Here is a 19,991-nt window from a genome sequence, read left to right as displayed (position 1 = left end):
CTTCCACCTGCTCTCTACTCTCACCACAGATTACAATGTCATCTGCAAACATCATGGTCCATGGAGCCTCCTGCCAGACCTCATCTGTCAACCTGTCCATCACCATTGCAAACAAGACTCAAAGCTGATCCCTGATGTAACCCCACCTTCACCTTGAAACCATTTGTCACTCCAACTGCACACCTCACCACTGTCTCACTATCCTCATACATGTCCTCTGCAGCAAAGCAGTCCCCAAAAAATAAATGTACATATTAAAAAAGAAGACTTGTGTAGGTTCTCTGGTGGTTCTGGATGGTAAATCAAGTATCTATATCTGTGTTGTAGTCATGGAGACCCCTGGTTCCCATCACCACCACCACTGTAAAGACATCTGAACCATTTCAAACCAAACTACTCTGGATCGCTCTGTTTACATCCCACACACTGAGTTATCCAGGAATTTTAAGAAATCAGTGGAATTCCAATTCCCATAGAAGTTGGGATGCTGTGCAAAATGTAAACAAAAACAAAATGCAATGATAGGCAAATAATTGAAACCCTATATTTCATTGACTATTTCAATAGTACAAAGGCATTCATTCATTCATTCATTTTCCGAGCTGCTTCTCCGTCAGACAAAGACAACATATCAAATGTTAAAAATGAGAAATGTTTTTGTTTTCTGAAAAGTATTTGCCCATTTTGAGTGCCAACAACACATTCCAAGAAAGTTGAATGGCAAACAAAAGACTGGCAAAGTTGTGTAATGCTAAAAAAAAATAAAAATCATTTGGTAGTCAATTGCCAACAGGTCAGTAACATGAACACAGGATGACCGTGTTAAATGCTGAGCTGTAGTCAATGAAGAGCATTCTGACCTACGTGTCCTTGCCCTCCAGGTGTGTGAGGGCTGTGTGAAGGGCAGTGTTCACTGCGACGTCTGTGGACCTGTTCCGTCGGTATGCAAACTGAAGAGGGTCTATAGTGTTTGGAATGGTCTCCTGGATGTCATGACTATTCTCTCAAAGCACTTCATCACGATTGGGGTGAGGGCAACAGGCCAGTAGTCATTTAGGCAGGTCACAACACTTTTCTTTGGGAGGGGCACAATGGTGGTAGTCTTGAAGCAGGATGGTGGGTGCCAACTGGGTAAAAAGAGCATCTCAGAGAGGCGGAGTCTTTCAGAAGTAAAGAGGAGGAGGGGTCACCACTCTGTGAAAGACTGCACCATCAAACAGAGCAACAGTTCAAGAAGAACGTTTCTCAACACAAAACAGCAAAGAGCTTCTGCTTTTCATCGTCTACGGTGCAGAATATCATTAAAAGACTCAGAGAATCTGGAGAAATCTCTGTCTGTGAGGGACGAGGCTGAACACCAGTATCTGCTGGCCGTGATCTTTGGGCCCTCAGGCAGCACTGCATTAAAAACAGACATGATTCTGTAGTGGAAATCACTGCATGGGCTCAGAAACACTTCTGAAAACCACTGTCTGTGAACACAGTTCATCACTGCATCCACAAATGCTGTTAAACTCTAAAACACAAAGAAGAACCCAAATATAAACAGGATCCAGAAATGCTGCCACCTTCTCTGGGCCTGAGCTCATTTAAAATGGACTGAGGGGAAGTGGAAAAGCGTCCGGCGGTCCGACGAATCAACATTTGAATTTTTTTTGGAAATCCTCCGAGCTAAAGACCACTCTTGTTATCAGTGCACAGTTCAACAGCCAGTATTCATGATGGTTTAGGGGGGAATTAGTGCACATAGTATAGGTCACATACACATCTGTGAAGGCACTGTTAATGCTGAATGATATAAACATTGTGTGGCAAAATATGCTGCCATCCAGACGACGTCTTTTTCAGGGAAGGCCTAGATTGTTTCAGCAAGACCATTTCAAACCATATTCTGCATGTATTACAGCAGCATTGCTCCATATTAAAAGAGTCCAGTTGCTAAACTGACCTGCCTGCAGTCCAGATCTGTCACCTTAAATGAAAAATATGACAAAGGAGACCCTGAAACTGATGAGCAGCTGAAATCCTGAATCAAACAAGAAAACATTTCAGTTTCAAAAATACAGCAGTGTGTCTTCAGTTTCCAAACACTTACAGAGTTTAAAGAAGAGGTGATGAAACACAGCGGTAAATGTGTTGTTAGCATTAAATTCAAAAGGGGCAAATATTTTTCAAAAAGCAATAAAATTTCTCAGTTTGAACATTTGATGTGTTGTCTTTGTAGTGTCTTCAATTAAATATAGGGTTTAAATAATTTGCACATCATTGCATTTTATTTTTATTTCGATTTTGCATAGCGTCCCAACTTTTTTGGAAATGAGGTTGTAAATGACAGTCATCACTCTAGACATGTAAGATTCAAAGCTAATACTATGCAGATGAGTGGTTGCAGATCCTGCTGTGCTAATGTAGAGAAATCACACCAGCACTGACCATGGGCTTTAACAATGGAGGGATTGTTCTCTCTCTGCTCTCCGCTTGCCAGGATTGTGATGGTGGAGAAGTCCATTTTCGAGCTGCTGATGAAGGGGGTGGTGCTGTGCATCTGGATCACACCTGTTCAGGTAAAACAGCCAGAGCTTTCATCATCACACAAAACTGGAAAAAGACTGACAGACCTCTGAAGTCGTCTGTCGTTTTGTAGTCAATCCCATATTCTGAACTCATCTAGAGGAATTTAAGGGTGGCTCGCACCAACAAGGATTGGGCCTAAACTTGGATAGAATCTAAATTCATCTATTAATCCTGTTGCACCAAACTTTAAACCTGGATTAAAACCAATCAAGCCCCCGTTAGTGTCATTCTTCATACTTTTGCAGTAAATCTAGACTAAATTTATTACTGTTTCACAGTTACTTTAAACTCAGATCTAAACTTCATTCAGGGATTAAACTTAAACTTAAATTTTTTTAGTTTAAATTTTAAAAATGTGTTTAGAAACAAATGATAAGAAAAGCTTAGTACCGGAGTAAAACTACATAAAGCATCTCAGAAAACCTTTTAACAAGTCATGTTTGAAAGCATCTATAAACACATTCATAACCTGTTATAATGCATTCATAGGGCATCATGAACATGGCTTTAAATATTTATATTTATATTTATTGCTAACATAATGCATTATAAGTACTGTTCATAACAATTTATAAGAGCTCATAAGCTGTATTAGTCCGCTCTAAGTAAAGTGGAGCGTACTGGACTAAAGCCTCCTCCAGGGTTCAGACTGAGGCTTCAGGTTTGAGTATTTACTGAAGGATTTACTGAAACACTAAAACACAATAAAGCTCATTACAGGCTTCAAATGTCAGAGTTTAAACTAGAGCAACATCAGAGTTTCACCCAATATGGGAAAGTCAATGTTCACCACTGTTAATGTTCACCACTGTTAATGTTCACCACTGTTAATGTGCACCACTGTTAATGTTCACCACTGTTAATGTGCACCACTGTTAATGTTCACCACTGTTAATGTGCACCACTGTTAATGTGCACCACTGTTAATGTGCACCACCGTTAGCCTGGCACTGACTTAACACTGCATATCCAGTAGAACACCAGCAGAAACCAGCATCACTGTACTGTAGTGCAGTGTAGTGTTACAGAGTGAAGGGTTCTAGTGCTTGAGGTTAGAATCAGTGAGGGAACAAATTACAATGACAGCACTATCAAGTATAACATTATTAACGCTACTTATAATGCATATAATGTATAATTCAGTGTAATTCAGTTTTAAAAATATTTACATCCATGTTTCTAATGCCGTATGAATGCATTATAACTTGTTATGACTGTGCGTATAGATCCTTTATAAACTTGATATTTGTAGATAGTGTGACCAAAACTTGCTTGTAACTCACTCACTCATGATAAACGTTCCTCCCCACAAGAGGGCACTATTAACACTGAAATAGCTTCAGTGTGCATCAATGAAATAGAAAACTGCATGTATGTTTTATAGGTGTGCATGTAAATGAACCCTCTTAAAAAAGATGGTGCTTTAAGGGTTCTTTGGTAAAGACACTCAAAGAACCCTGGGCATGGTTACATGGTTCCTTGCATTGTGAAAGTGTTCTTCAGATTGATGGAGAATGTGTTGTAGATGGTTCTATGTAGAGCCTTTATTGAATATGGTTCTATACAGCACCAAAATTGGTTTCTGCTATTGTTACAATATGAGCTTGTAATAATAGATAAACCCCTTTTGGTGCTATACAGAACCATATTCAAAAAGGTTCTGTATAGAAGCCTGAACACTCTAAGAACCCTTTGCATGATGAAAGGGTTCCTCAGATTGAGGGAAAATGTGCACGAATGTGATATAGGTGGTTCTTTATAAAACCTTTTCGAAAAGGGTTATATGTAGCACCCAACTGGGTTCTTCTATTGTTACAAACTTGACACAGTAACAATTGAAGAACCTTTTTCGGTGCTCTATAGAACCATTTTCAAAAAGGTTCAAATTAAAACCATCTACAGCGCATTCTCCATCAGTCTGAAGAACCCTTTCATGATGCTTTCAATAAATTTATTTTCATAAAAGTTCTTTATAGAACCTTGCTTTGAGTGTTCATGGCTCCATGTAGAACCATAGACTTTACTTGAAGAACCATCCTTTTAAGACTGTATCTATTAAAATTTTGTATAATAGATTATTTCATCATTTTTAGTTGATCATCTACAGCTTCTCATTTATTTATTACTACTACTAATAATAATATTATTATATATTATTATAAATTATATATTCTAATTTATTATATTGTTGAGTTCCCTCATAACTTCCCCTGATGAATAAGTGTTTACTTCTATAATGAACTGTCTACTAAACTCCCATCATATGAAGGAAACATTGATTTTTGTCAATTGACATTGACATTTGTTTTGAAAATTTATCCTAACTTTTTTTGGCCAGTTATTTTCTCATGATTTCGCAAAATGGTGTATTTATATAATCCTTTTTTACATTTTGGAAACAGATTTTGAAATAGCCATTTTTCATTATGAATGAATCAATAGAAATGCTTCAACATTACTCAGAATAAATCATTTCTCCATTAACTTCCATTCAAAGTAATGTTTTTGCTACTCATGTAAAGTCACCTGTAAAGAGATGGTTTGGTTCCAGTGGTGACAACACATGTAACACATGAGTGTATTTGCTTTACACAGTAACAAGATATTGAGTAATTTTACACCCATATTTTAATGGTAATAACTGATTACTTGCTTTTGAAACTTGAGTAAACCTAAGAAAAGCTTTAAACATTTTGCTGTTGTCGGAACAAAACCTTGTATTTCCAAAATGGTAACTTTACAGGAGAAGGAAAAAACTTACTTTACTTTTCATGGAAGTCAATGGAACCAGACGTCTTTCCAAGTCATTTTGGGTCATTTCTATTGGTCTGGTCATCATGAAATTTACACACAATGTAAAGGAAAATAGGTGTTTTCAAATATTGTCAAAAACTGAAAAACGAAAAAAAATGGACATACAAGGTTTTCTTCTGAGAACAGTGATTTAGATCTGCTCGTTACTCTGTGACTTTGCTCTAACGGACTCTTTGGGCTTGAGGCTCAGTGCTGCATACCTCTCTGGGTGGCGCCGTAGGCGAGGAAGACGTAGTAGCTGCTCTGAGAGGAGGAGCTCCGCGTGGTGCTGATGGGGTTTCCAGAGGTGAAGGAGCAGCTGATCACCCCATTAATCAGTGACGAACTGAAACCTGAGACGTTCCCCTTCAAACACAAACAGTCGAGTGTGAGAACATACAGGCAACACGGTAACGATTGTGTTGATGTTCAGGGACATGAGAAGGCATTTTGGGATGGGTGCCTATTCAGGGGTGCTAAAAACGGCCTGAACGGCCTGTGTTTATATATAAGGTCTTTCATGTGGTCCATGCAGTTGAGCTATCCTGAAAGCAGGGGGTGCTGCTGCACAGCTGTGTGTGTTCTATGTGTGTGTGTGAGAGAGTCTACGAGTGTGTATGACTGAGTGTGTGTGAATCAGTGTGGTTATAATTACATATAATGAGATATAATGGTGATAATAACAGTGTAACAGCAGTACCAGTGCGATGTTGCCCGGTGTTGTAGTTCCGGTGGAGAAAGCGTGCTGTAACTGGATATTGCCATTACTGTCCTTTCCACAGATATAGATATCATCGTTACCCTTAGAAACAGAAACAAGCACAGAAACACAAAAAAAGCAATGATTATCACACAGTGATTCAGGTCTGCTTGACCATTTCCTGACCTCTCTTTATCCCTCAGAATTAGACAGGCTGTTTTTGCTACTGTGCCTTTAAGACTGACGTATGTAAATGATCTCTATTCAAACTGGCTGCCCTGTATTTTGTCTCTCAGAGCTGAAACATACGTTATAAGCTCAGGGAGAGAGGGCGGAGCTAAACTGCGATAGGCCATATAGGTGGATATACGTAAATGAATGACATAACAGAAACAATTATGTCCGAATGGGCTGGTTGTTGCTGTTCATTGGTGTTTTCTATAAATAAAAAGTTTCATCACATTGCTAAAAATAGTAGCAGCCATCAGGAATTTTGTCCATTTATGTCCATTTTTAAAGATAGCAGTATGTTTGGTAACACTTTCTATGAATGTCACGTTTGTAAGCATCTCCAAACACATTTATAACATGCTACAATGCATTCATAAGGCATTATAAGCATGGTTATAAATACTTATTTATGCCCTGGGATTTACAGTATATTTCTCGCCATTGGTGTTGTTAGGCCTGCAGTGTTAAGTCAGTGCCAGGCTAACGGTGGTGCACATTAACAGTGGTGCACATTAACAGTGGTGAACATTAACAGTGGTGAACATTAACAGTGGTGCACATTAATATAATAATAATAATAATAATAATCTTTATTTGTATAGCACCTTTCATACATACATGCAACTCAAAGTGCTTTACAGAATAAATAAAAAGAAAACAAAGATAAGCAAAACACATTAAAAGAAATAAAGATAGAAGGAAACAAAATAAAATAATGAAATAAACTGAAAAAGATAAAATGAAAGAGATAGAACAGACAAAAGTTTCTTAACTAAAAGCAGATCTAAACAGGAAGGTTTTAAGATTACTCTTGAAGCTGTACAGGGATGTAATGCCTCTTAGCTCCTCAGGAAGAGAGTTCCAAAGCTTTGGGCCGTAGTGGCTAAAAGCACCCTCGCCAATCTTTAACCGGGTTTTAGGAATCACCAGTAGATTACTGTTTGAAGACCTGAGAGACCTGACAGGAACATATCTCACCATCATTTCACTGAGGTAAAGAGGAGCAAGACCATGAAGACATTTAAAAACCATCACCAGAACCTTAAAATCTATTCTAAAACTGACAGGTAACCAGTGCAGTGAGTGGAGTGCAGGTGTAATATGATCTCTCTTTCTTCTGCGGGTCAAGAGCCTTGCAGCAGCATTCTGAACTCGCTGTAGGTGAGAGATAGAGCTCTTTGGGAGAGCAGATAAAACAGCGTTGCAATAATCTATCCTTGATGTGATAAATGCATGGACAAGTTTTCCACTATCAGCAGGAGAGAGCATATCTCGGACCTTAGCGATGTTTCTAAGGTGAAAATAAGCTGTCTTGCATGTAGTCATGATGTGTGATTTAAAGCTGAGCTCATTATCAAAAGTGATGCCCAAGTTCTTAACACATTGTTTGGCCTTCAGATTCATTTGATTTAAATAAGTCTGAACATCATTCTTTTGTGAATCACTGCCAATAACAAGAACCTCTGTCTTCTCTTTATTTAATTGCAGAAAATTGTCTGACATCCATGTCTGTATATCACCTATGCACTCAAACAGTGAGCTAATTGATTTTAGGGCTTTAGGTTCTAAAGAAATGTAAAGTTGAGTGTCATCTGCATATTGATGATAACTAATACCATGTTTGTTAATGATATGCGGTAATGGAAGCATATATAGGTTGAACAGTAAAGGCCCAAGAATTGATCCTTGGGGGACGCCACAAGTTATTTTTTGACGTGTGGAGGAAGAGGTACCTAATGCAACATAGTAATCGCGCCCAGTTAGATACGATCTAAACCAGTCTAAGACTAAGCCACTAAGGCCTACCCAGCTCTGTAGTCGATCAATAAGTATTTCATGATCAACAGTGTCAAAAGCAGCGCTTAAATCTAGGAGAAAAAGGACTGAGAGTTTGCCTGCATCTTTATTCAATCTAAGGTCATTTACTACCCTAACTAGTGCTGTTTCAGTGCTATGGAGAGCTCTGAAACCGGACTGAAAAGTGTCATTTATTTGGTTTACTTTAACATAATCATTCAACTGGGTTGACACAACTTTTTCAATGATTTTGCTAAGAAAAGGAAGGTTAGATATAGGTCGATAATTATTGAGAAATGTGGGATCAAGATTTCTGTTCTTTAGTAGTGGTTTAACCACTGCAGTTTTAAGAATATTAGGGAATTCTCCCAGTTGCAAAGACTGATTAACAATCATTAGAACTTCATTAGATAATGAGCTCAGAACCTGCTTGAAAAAGCATGTTGGTAGAGGGTCCAGTTCACATGTAGAGGATTTAAGTGATGAAATCACGTCAAATAGTGTTACCATGTCAACTTCCTTGAAGTAAGACATATTACAGTTAGGATGACTAACTGATATCAGGGCTGGTAGTCTATTAGTGCTTGTTGCTATATTCTGCCTTAAATTAGTAATCTTGTCCCTAAAAAATATTAACATTAACAGTGGTGAACATTAACAGTGGTGAACATTAACAGTGGTGCACATTAACAGTGGTGAACATTGACTTTCCCATATTGGGTGAAACTCTGATGTTGCTCTAGTTTAAACTCTGACATTTGAAGCTTGTAATGAGCTTTATTGTGTTTTAGTGTTTCAGTAAATCCTTCAGTAAATTCTTCAGCTTGAAGCCTCAGTCTGAACCCTGGAGGAGGCTTTAGTCCAGTACGCTCCACTTTACTTAGAGCGGACTAATACAGCTTATGAGCTCTTATAATCTGTTATGAACAATATTTATAATGCATGTTAACAAGTAATGCATTTTTATAAATATTTATAGCCATATTTATGGTGCATTATGAACGCATTATAACATGTTATGAACATGTTCATGGATGTTTACAGATGTGACATTCATAGAAAAATGTTACTACATGTTTTATTAAGGGAACAATGTACACATTTGATGTTCCATCACTTTAAGCTTCTGTATTATCACCTGTTGTGCAGTAGTAGACAGTAACAAAGTAAATGACTGATAATTACACATCAAAGAATTAGTGAACAGATATAACATATTGCTCTAGACTTTGTAGGTAAACAACCCACAATATAGAAATACGTCCACATATGCAGTCGAGACTGACGTGGCTTTTTTCTAAATTTCTACAAACACCATTTCATTTTATAGTAAATGAGTTTGGGCTGGTTTATGTTTATGAACAGACGCCTACAGATCAACATAGTAAAGGAGCTCATCTGTGATCCTGAGTTTAAAGCCAGTTTTTATTCAACTTAAACTTGGAACTAAGTTGTAAATAAATCTGAAACTGAAACTTTGCTTGTGTGTAAAAAGTGATTTCAGAGCCACTCGGTTATTCCTGATGGAAACTGTTTACCTTCAGTGTTTTGTGCTTCTGATCATTTTAATAGACGTCAGCGTCACTAATTAATGACCTTCTATTAAAAGACTGGTTTACCAAGAGAGACGCTGGAGGACTTTCACCTGAAATGAGTTCATGAAGCCAGTCTGGTTATAAAAATGATAACAGGACATCAGAGCCAGAATTCCTCTTTTAGTACTTTTACTTTATACTTAAGTACATTTGAAGGGAAATACTTTAGTACTTTTACTCAAGTTGAGGTCTAGAGTAAGGACTTCTACTTTTACTGGAGTAATATTTTACCTTGGGGGTCTCGACTTTAACTCAAGTACCTGGTTTGTGTACATTGTCCACCACTGCTCTTGTGTCATAAGCCAGTTATGAAGTGCTGAATTGACTTTACATGACACTGAGAAAAGTGTGAGATCATCATGGGTGATTGTAAACATGACTAATGTGCTCAGGTTGTGTGAGAATTCAGCGTAAACAGCGTGATTAAATGCGATGAATCCGTACCATCTCTTTGTCGTCGGAGAAGCCAATGGAGACGTAGCCGTCTGCGCCGCCGACGATTTCAAACTTGTACGGAGCTCCAGAAGCAGACTGTGCAGCGGACATGAAGTAGCACTTAGAGTTTGAGGAGGGGTCACAGCCACTGGGGTCACTGAAGCACGTCTTATTGCTCCCACAACCGGCATTAGATATGGCACTCTGGACAGAGCAAGACAGGCATTAGCAGTGAGCAGCGATGGATGGTTCTCAAAGCATTAGAGGGCCCATTTAACCCTTGTGTGGTGTTGATGTGTGTGTTACTCAGTGAGCTGGTGGACCCACCATGTTATTGTTTTTAAATGCAGCCATAACAATTTATGGAAAAATACCAGATGTTTAAAATATCACATGTCCAGCGTAGGGTTCTACTTTAGCAGCTGTAGCCAGTCAGCAGCCTGTCCATGTTGTCCACCCTCACACACACACACACACACACACACACTAACAGCTGGACATGTAGCAGGAGAACAGAGTGAAGGACACAGCACGTCCACACTTTCACTCCCCGCGGGTTCAGCCTAGCACCACATGTGTAATATAAATGTGTGTGTGAGGTGGTGAACAGGGTGAAGACCCTGAAAATGGGTTATTTTATGTGATCTTCACAGAAAATGAGTAAAGACTGAGAATCTGAGGCTGAAATAATAATAAACCACATCATCTTTTCTTTTCTTATACATAGAAAATGAGTCCCACAGACTGAACACCACACAAGGGTTAAAATGCAAAGAATGATGATGATGGTGATGATGATGATGATGATGATGATGATGATGATGAATCATCATCATCACCATCCTATCTTAGTGCTCTTATGGGGTCAGGAAACATTCTGGACAGGTCACCAGTCCATCACATCCAGATTAATTATTATTATTATTATTATTATTGTTGTTGTTGTTGTTGTTGTTGTTGTTGTTGTTGTTGATGATGATGTTGTTGCTGTTATTAAGAATCATTTTAGACCTTTATTTCTATTTAGATAGAAGACAACAGTAGCTGTCTAAAATATGATCTTAAGTAGGGGTGGGAATTCGATTTGATTATGATTTAGAGCCTGCGATGCGAATATTAAATGATTACCAATGCATCATTTGTCTATCCAGAATGTCTGTTTTCTCACTGTGTGAGGACTTGGTAGCTTTAAAGCAAAGAATTTGTAATGATCCATAATGTAAATGGATTTTATTGATAAATCAAGCGGAAGTGATGTGGCAAGTGAACTAGAAGTCATTCACTGAGACGTTGAGACATTTTACAAGAAACTCTTCCAGTTTTGAGGAAAAGTTTTTTAGTGGAGATGGAAGAGAAACTACAGCTGAGCTGAAGCTTAAAGCAGAACAAAGTAAATCTGTGCTCTAGTTTATATTTTTTTAGCCATCAGCACACACTGACACATCCTGGACATTAAATGAGGCTGCCAAGGTGGTTTGACTTTGTTGAAGGGACAAAATGTCTCTTCTTAACATTTAGGTTGTGACTCCTGACCTAACCTGGCTTTTAAGGCAGAGGGAGCCGGATGGACGTGTGTTTTTATTGTGTGCTGCCAGACTGTCCAGGTGCTGCCCTTACCCAAGTTCTGCCTTTTATGTTCTGTCAACATTACGCTATAAATCAAATATTTAGAAAATCAATTTTTGACATTTAGGAATCGATTCAGAATCGTTCACGTCAGCATCGCGATGCATCTAATAATCGATTTTCGCCCACACCCCTGATAAATAGTGCTTAATATAACCAGAGACCCTAACAATGTTCTGTTATACGCACTAATTATTTCCACTAAAATATTTGCACTTATCAATTTTAAAATAATTTGTTAATAATATGATTGTTACTATTGTTACTGGTTTTATTATTATTATTATTATTATTATTATTATTATTACACCTGAGAAGCACCATTAAACATCCATAAACCTGGCTTTAGGAGTCAATAGCTTCTCTAAGTGTTGTATTTTCAGTGAATATGTTGTTATCTGCTCTGTATCTGTCCTCCCTCCTTCACGCTGCTGTACATACTCACCGATCCTGAACTGGCTGGTGATTGAGTAGATTGAGTAGAAGACCCAGATGAGTTAACTGGAAGCTGTCCACTGTAGTTCAATACTGGACTCTTCACTCCCACCCAAAAGATAGAGAAATTCCTGACAACTGTTGCTCTAGGAATAAATGATGGGATAAAGTAAGTAACAGCCAAGGAAGGTTAGATGTCTGAATTTTTCTTACTTAATTCTGTAGTGGAGCCACAAGCCCGCTGTTGATAACCTATCACCCAAAATGACCCCAAACAGAAAGAGTTTGAGAGATCTGTAGTGATGAAGAACATCGCCTTGTTCATCAGAGCTGTTAATTTGCTTTGCTTTGTTTTATGCAAAAAAGTCTATTCTACTTAAATAAAACCTGGTGTTTGCTTGTTGAAGTAGGTAGTAGTTACAAAAAATGTTGGGATGCCTCGCAGAATGTAAATAAAATCAGAATGCAATGATGAGCAAATCAAGACAACATATCAGATATTGAAACTGAGAAATTGTATTTTTTTTTAAATTATGCTCATTTTGAATTTGATGCCAAGAACACATTCCAAAAAAGTTGGGACAGGGGCCTGTTTCCTCACCTCTTCTTTTAACAGCATTCTGTAAGCGTTTTGGAACTGAAGAGACACTGATGTAGTTTTGAAAGTAAAATGTTTTCTCATTCTTGTTTCATACAAGTTTTCAGTTGCTTATCAGTTCAGGGACTCATTTGTTGTACTTTTCTTTTCATAATGCACCAAGGGGCGGCACGGTGGCGCGGTGGGTAGCGCTGTCGCCTCACAGCAAGGAGGGCCTGGGTTCAATTCCCTGGCCGGGCGACCGGGGTCCTCTCTGTGTGGAGTTTGCATGTTCTCCCCATGTCTGTGTGGGTTTCCTCAGGGTTCTCCGGTTTCCTCCCACAGTCCAAAGACATGCAGTCAGGCCAATTGGACATGCTAAACTGCCCCTGGGTGTGAGTGATTGTCTGTGTCTGTCTGTCTGCCCTGCGATGGACTGGCGACCTGTCCAGGGTGTATCCTGCCTTCTGCCTGATGACCGCTGGGATAGGCTCCAGCACCCCCTGTGACCCTGATGGAGAAGCGGCTTAGGTGGTTGGATGGATAATCCGCCAAATGTTATCAGTAGATGACAGGTCTGGACTGCAGCCACGTCAGTTTAGCACCCGGACTCTTTTAATACAGATCAATGCTGCTGTAATACAAAGACGTCATCTTAATGGCAGCAAATGCTGCTTAAACATGTTTGTGAATGCAATCCACACCTTGCTAAGTGATGTAATGAGAGGAGGGGAATTTTGGCCTAGAGTTCAGGTTCCTAGGTTGAGGAGAAAGGGGAGGAGGTGGGGTGCAAAATTTGTCACGAGTAGGAGGAGTGAAGGACTGGTATTTATAGGAAGCTAGAATTAAGTAGGAGGAGTTTAGGCATGGTCTTTCCTCAAACTTCAGTTATGTCATAACTCCATTTTGCAAATGCAGACCAACGCCTTGGTAAGTGAGATAATGACCAGGAGTTTGGTACACCTTCTGCGGGTCATGAGAAGGCCAACCCCCAAAAATTTCAGATTAGATGGAGGCCGGCCGCTCGTGCGCTTGGTGAAGGTCCTGGATTTGTGTTCGTATGTAGCCATGGTAAGCTTGTAAGACCATCATCTGAGGAGTTGGACCACATGGTTGGGGAGCCCTTGGCGAGACGCAGAGGAAGCTGCCCCGAATCTGAAGGAATGAGCAGAAAATTGTTGTGAAGGGTAACCAGATAATGAGAGAACTAGGCATAAGAGTTTGTGGAACCAGCTACGGGAGACCATGGAGCCAGTTTCTGTGATGAAGAGTGGGTGCAATTGCTGGGCCTTTGAGAGAGCCTGAGTTGGAGCAGCTGTGCTAGAGGTTCATATGAGCTGAGATAAGAGTTAATTTTAAACAAGTAGAAAGGATTGCTTTTACCAAATTGATTTGTTTTGCTGTGTTTGATATTATAGATCATGGTATCTGACTTTAACATGGTTAGGTCTGATAAGAAGGGATGTAGATCAGGGTTGAAAGTTTCGGTTTGAGCAGTGTATTCTGAACATCTCTGGAATCTGAAAAAAACAAGGAGAAAAAGGACTTCTAATGTAGTGGATAGTTCTTTGGGGAAGAGATCAGTGCAAAATGTCTGAATGCAGTGGTGAAGGATATCAGAGGTTAAGGGCAGTTGATGTGGTGGAAGGTGAGGTTCATTTCTTTGGATTCCTTTTAATGATAGTATGATCTGAGGGTGGTTAGCTGTTGTTTGTTAGGTTCCATTGATGAGCTTCATAAAGAAATGAATACTGGCTAAATAGACTCTTAAGAAGAGCGAATGGCTAAATATGAACTGGCAAAGGTGAGGAAAGCAGCTGTCGTTGAAAGATTATCTGAAGGTAATGACATGCTGTGGAGTGCATGGAAGCGCTGGAAAAATTTCCTTCCAGACCAATAGGACGACATGGTACGACCACGCTTAGGATGGTTTCTTGAGCTTGAAGGAGGAACTGAAAGAACTGCTGGTCAGTTGGAGGATGGAGTAAATATGGAGTCAGTGTCGGATAAGGCTCTGCTTGAAGTGCCAAAGCTTTGAATTTCTAAAATTGAAAATGAGACAGAGAGTCAGCAATAGCATTCAAATGGCCTGGGATGTGAATTTCTTGAAGAATAAAATGATGTTGTATTGAATGCCAAGTAAGGTCATGTATGAATGGCATGAGTTTTAGGGAATTAGAACATCCTTTGTTCATTACATATACAACTGCAGAGTTGTCAGAGTGGATGAGAATCACTTGTCCCGTCCAATCATGTCCCCAAAGGAGCACAGCAATGATGACAGGGTAGTGTCCCCGCAAGGTGGAATTGCCTGATTCAAGGGAAAGCAAAGCAAACTCTGGAGGCCAAGGAGAAGAGAACCAACGGCCACCATAGAAGCCACCAAAGCCTATCGAGGGAGCTGCATCGGTGAATAGCCAATAGAGAGGAGTTGTAGCTGTAAACATTGATGCTGCAGCACAGAGTGTGACAGGGCAGTAGTAATGCGATCCCACTTATCAGGCAGAAGGGAAGCCTGGTTTAAGACAGAGTCCAGCTGAATGCCTAGGTACTCAAGAGACGTAGATGGACCCAATGTCTTCTCAGGAGAGAGTGGGACACTGAGACCCTGAAAAGCAGAGATGAGAGTACTTTGATTCTACGCAGGTGGCGAGGAATGGCAGCCCACCACGAGGAAGTCATCAAGGAGGTGGAGCATGTAGGGCAGCCTGCAAATATTCAGCAAGATTCAACACAAGGCCTGTGTCTAAAATTTTAGGGCTGCTCTTGCAGCCAAAGGTGAGATGGACTGCAAAGTAGAACCTGCCTTCCCAGCAAACTCCAAACATGGAATGTACCAGAGGCAGTAGAGGGGTTAAGTAATGAAGGGAGACTGATGTCCGCACCTTGAAAGATCCAAGGTGGCATTTCTCTTTAATGTTATTTTGTACCATAGATGATGAAAAGCAAAAGTTTTTTGCTATTTTATGTTGAGAAACGTTTTTCTTCAATTGTTGCACTATTTGCCCACTCTTTCACAGAGTGGTGATCTTTCCTTCTGAAAGATTCTGCCTCTCTGAGATGCTCTTTTTATACATGATCATGTTACTGACCTGTTTTATTAACAATCTACAAACTTTTTGTTGCCCCATCCCAACTTTTTGGAAGGTGTTGTTGGCATCAGCTTCAAAATGGATATATATTTTCCAAAAAACAATAAAATTGCAAATGATTTGCATATGATTGCATTTTTTATTTACCTTTTGCACAGCAATGTAACTGTTTTGGAAATGGGGTTATACATTTGCTTAGCTCCATCTACTGTACTTAATATTTCAATCGATTTGAACTTTCCTGAGTATTTTAAAATGATAATGACCTTATTAAAGTACACCAGTAAGTAACTTACTGTTTTACATCCTAGCCATTAAATTGTTTTGACAAAGGCAACTTATTTTTTTCTTCATACAGTTTTCCTGGGTGGCAGTTGTTGAGCTAAAACCACTGTGTGATTGTAGAGCCTATACAGAAACAGTACCCCGTTTTTGTACAGCATTCATTCAAACAGGTTTTTTTTCACATTTAGACAACTAATGGGGGAATGTTGAGAAAATTCAAAATACTACAAATGATGGCAAAGGTAAAAGGAAGTCTCTAACACTGACCCTCTTAAATGTTGCATATAGACTTACATATGCACCGCACACATATATACACTTATTAGCAACCACCTGGGATACCGTAACAATGGCCTAGCAGTACCTTAGCAACAAATTTGACACCATAGCAATGGCCCTAGCGACACCTTAGCAACCATTTGGGATAACAACAAGCAAGCAAGCATTACATAACAATAACTTGTGATACATACCAATGCCTTAGCAACCACCTCGGATATCACAGCAACAGCCTAGCAACACCTTACCAACTATATGGGACTCAATAGCAACAGCCTAGCAGCACCTGAACAACCACCTGGGACACTATAGCAATGTCCTACAATGCCTTAGTAACTACCTGAGACACCATAGTAATGCCCTAACAACACCTTGGCAACCACCTGGAACACTATAGCGACATCCAGCAACACCTTATTAATCACCTAGGATTCCGTAACAAAGGCCAAGCAACACTTTAGCAACCAACTTAGATACCATATCAATGCTTCTAGCAACAGCCTAGCAACACCTTAGGAACCACCAGGAATAACATAGCAAAACCTTAGCAAAACTCTTAGATTCCATAGCAACATCTTTGTCCAGCCAACATAAAGTTTGATTTAGTGTCTAATTATTTTTTGGAGGGTTTCGTTTCATTTTGTTGTGTTGGTCTGGCTGCTGTTCTGCTTTACTGTTGATCTCTCCTCTCACTTCAAAGCTTTAGTGATTTACTTTTGACCGAAATGATTTGACAAATGAAGTCCAAGAGTCTTCATTTCCTGCTCTGACAGATGATGGATTGACTGAGAAGTACTCAGTATTTTGGACTCAAGTTGTTGTAGTTTCACCACCGCCTCCGTTTATCAGCATATGACGTACATTTTAATGGTTAAATGAAAAACTACACGTTATACATATCAAATCGGAGCAGGAGAGCAGCATCGTTACCTGAATTCAATGTTCTTGCTGTTTCCTGATGAAGGAGCTTTCCATTTACTCTGAATTTGTAATTTTGAGGCATCTGATATGTGAGAGACGGATGAATTCTGAAATGAGACAGGATTGGGAAAAATATTTAGTTTTAGGCAACTTCCAGTGAGCCTGTTCACATGTACAAAATAATATGATAACTGCAGAACAATCTTATTTGGGTAATAATTGATATGATACATACATGCTCTTAATGGGAAAACATCTGTCAGTGTTCACATTTTATTTGAACCCTCTATTGTTTATATGAACCCTTTACTGTACACATTATGAGCATAAAATGGAAATGAGTATTACACTCAAAAAACAATTAAAAATAAAAATAATAGACATAGGGTTTTGGTGGGCATTGCCATGCGGCAACACAGTGTGACAATACAAAGAAACGGCCGAAATATGAAAAACATCCATTTTAGTTCTGAATATTTGGAACAAATTACATTAAATACATGGTTTGTTGATCTTTAAATGCCAGAAATATGCAAATGCAAAACATATAATTGTATTATCAGCAGAGCTGGACGAAGTACACAAACCCTGTACTTGAGTTAAAGTCGAGACCCCCGAGGTAAAATATCACTCCAGTAAAAGTAGAAGTTCCTCCCTTTAGACCTCCACTTGAGTAAAAGTACTAAAGTATTTACCTTCAAATGTACTGAAGTATAAAGTAAAAGTACTGTAGTATTTACCTTAACGATTTGAAATGGACTGAAACTCCTCAAACACTGCTCATTTAAAGAACTCTGCATGGAAGAGAGCAACATTTCTCCCAGTAGACGTCAAAAGCCGGTAGTCAGTTATAAGGAACACCTACATAAAGGTGCAGGTACACCTCCAAAGGGTGCAGTACCAGTTTCTGAAGCCAGGGGTATACTTACTTTTTCAATAGCAAAAAAAAAAAAAAGCAAATCCTTTTTTTTTTTTTTTAAATTGGGTTTTTTGGTCTCTTACCAAACATTTAACTATACATACGGAAAATGAAGATGTGGAGTTCATGAGGTGTACTTATTTATTTACATGACTTTATTTGAATCAAGCGCAGCATTTTTAAATTCTGTAATTCTGTAATTCATTAATTCATTCACTCACTCACTCACTCACTCACTCGCTCATATTTAGCAATGTTATTTTATTATACAAAATCATAAAAAAGGTTTGTAAACTCACTTGTGACACATTTGTGATACTAAAAAAAACACATTTTGCTGCTGTCAGAAAAAAACCTCGTATCTCCATAAGATAGATGGATGGATGTATGGATGGATAGATAAAAAAATGGAAAAATGACAAAAACTGAGATACAAAGTTCTGTTCCAACAGCAACGATTTACATATTTATTATATGCAATAAATATTGAACATGTGAATACATAGGAATTGTGTTTTTGCAGCCGCAGGTGCAAAATGTGACAAAAGGCCGCAGGTTCCCGTGGATTTATGAATACATTAAGAAGTGTCTTTATCGTATCAGAGAGAAAACATAACAGTGATATTGAAGGGTATATTGGGGGCATTAGGTGGGCTGGAGGTTAGGGAACCAGCGCTGTGAGCGGAAGGTCGCTGGTTCGATCCCCTCAGCTGACAGTCTATGACTGAGGTGCCCTTGAGCAAGACACCTAACCCCCAACTGCTCCCCGGGGGCCGTGGATAGGGCTGCCCACCGCTCCGGGCAAGTGTGCTCACTGCCCCCTAGTGTGTGTGTTCACTGTGCATGTATGTGAGTGTGTTAAATGCAGAGGTCTAATTCCACAGTGTGCAAAACACAGAGACAAATGGTTGTAAACTCTTAAACAGAGAGAAGGTGCTGTAGCTGATTAATGGACTTTCGCTGAGCTGCAATGTTTTTCAGGTTTAATCTTATATATCGTAGAATTATGTTCACAAAGATTACGGATGTTTAATTAGACTGTAAAGACATTCAGTGACGTTTCGTGCATGTAATTCCCTGTTTAGATGTTTTATGAATTCATTTCTTGAGGAGAACTTACAGACTGTGAAGAGCATGCCAGTAGTTGAGTATTGTTGCCCATTAAAGTGAAAATGCCCATGGGATTGCTGCCTCCAACCTCTCGAGCCTCCAGCAGGAAGCCTTTAAACACGGTTGAATTTGCAGTGATCGTCACTGAAAAGCAAAAAAGATTTATTTTACTTTCCTTTCTTTTAATGTCAGTGTTTTTAGGCATTTCCTAACTACTTTGGCTTCGTTTTTAAGAAAACATAGTTTATTATGAGTTTTAGTTTATTGTTACATTAAAATGAATTATTCACTCATTCATTCATTCATTTATTATGAGCAATTTCATGAACAAATGTAAATCACATCGGTTTTAATTAAGGTTGCCAGTATACCAATACTTATCAGCATCCTCACTAATAGCTACAGTGAGTCCAAGAAGTATTTGATCCCTTGCTGATTTTCTTCGTTGGCCCACTAATAAAGACATGATCATTCTATACTTTTAATGGTAGATGTATTCTTACATGGAGAGACAGAATATTAAAAAGAAAATCCAGAAAATAAATCTAAGGAATATATATTAATTGATTTGTATTTCATGGAGTGAAATAAGTATTTGATCCCTTAGTATTCATTAGCAGTT

The 19,991-nt window shown here is 38.9% G+C and overlaps 1 protein-coding gene across 1 annotated transcript in view; it reads right to left on the bottom strand.

Moving 5' to 3' along the window:
* LOC108411781 (putative ferric-chelate reductase 1) overlaps window positions 1-19,756 on the bottom strand; it is a 32,695-nt gene extending 12,939 nt beyond the window's left edge. The window contains exons 1-8 of the mRNA XM_037536900.1: window positions 19,741-19,756; window positions 19,380-19,513; window positions 17,350-17,447; window positions 14,008-14,083; window positions 10,135-10,329; window positions 6,068-6,169; window positions 5,589-5,733; window positions 2,434-2,556 (exon numbers count right to left, since the gene is read on the bottom strand). Coding sequence (XP_037392797.1) covers window positions 2,434-2,556; window positions 5,589-5,733; window positions 6,068-6,169; window positions 10,135-10,329; window positions 14,008-14,083; window positions 17,350-17,447; window positions 19,380-19,513; window positions 19,741-19,756 — 889 coding nt within the window. The remainder of the gene's footprint in view (window positions 1-2,433; window positions 2,557-5,588; window positions 5,734-6,067; window positions 6,170-10,134; window positions 10,330-14,007; window positions 14,084-17,349; window positions 17,448-19,379; window positions 19,514-19,740) is intronic.
* Between the last annotated feature and the right edge of the window lie 235 nt (window positions 19,757-19,991).

Source organism: Pygocentrus nattereri, chromosome 3 (assembly GCF_015220715.1).
Source record: "Pygocentrus nattereri isolate fPygNat1 chromosome 3, fPygNat1.pri, whole genome shotgun sequence".
NCBI lineage: Eukaryota > Metazoa > Chordata > Actinopteri > Characiformes > Serrasalmidae > Pygocentrus > Pygocentrus nattereri.
Note: the sequence above shows the minus strand (reverse complement) of the source record. Positions and strands in the feature narration are given on the sequence as shown.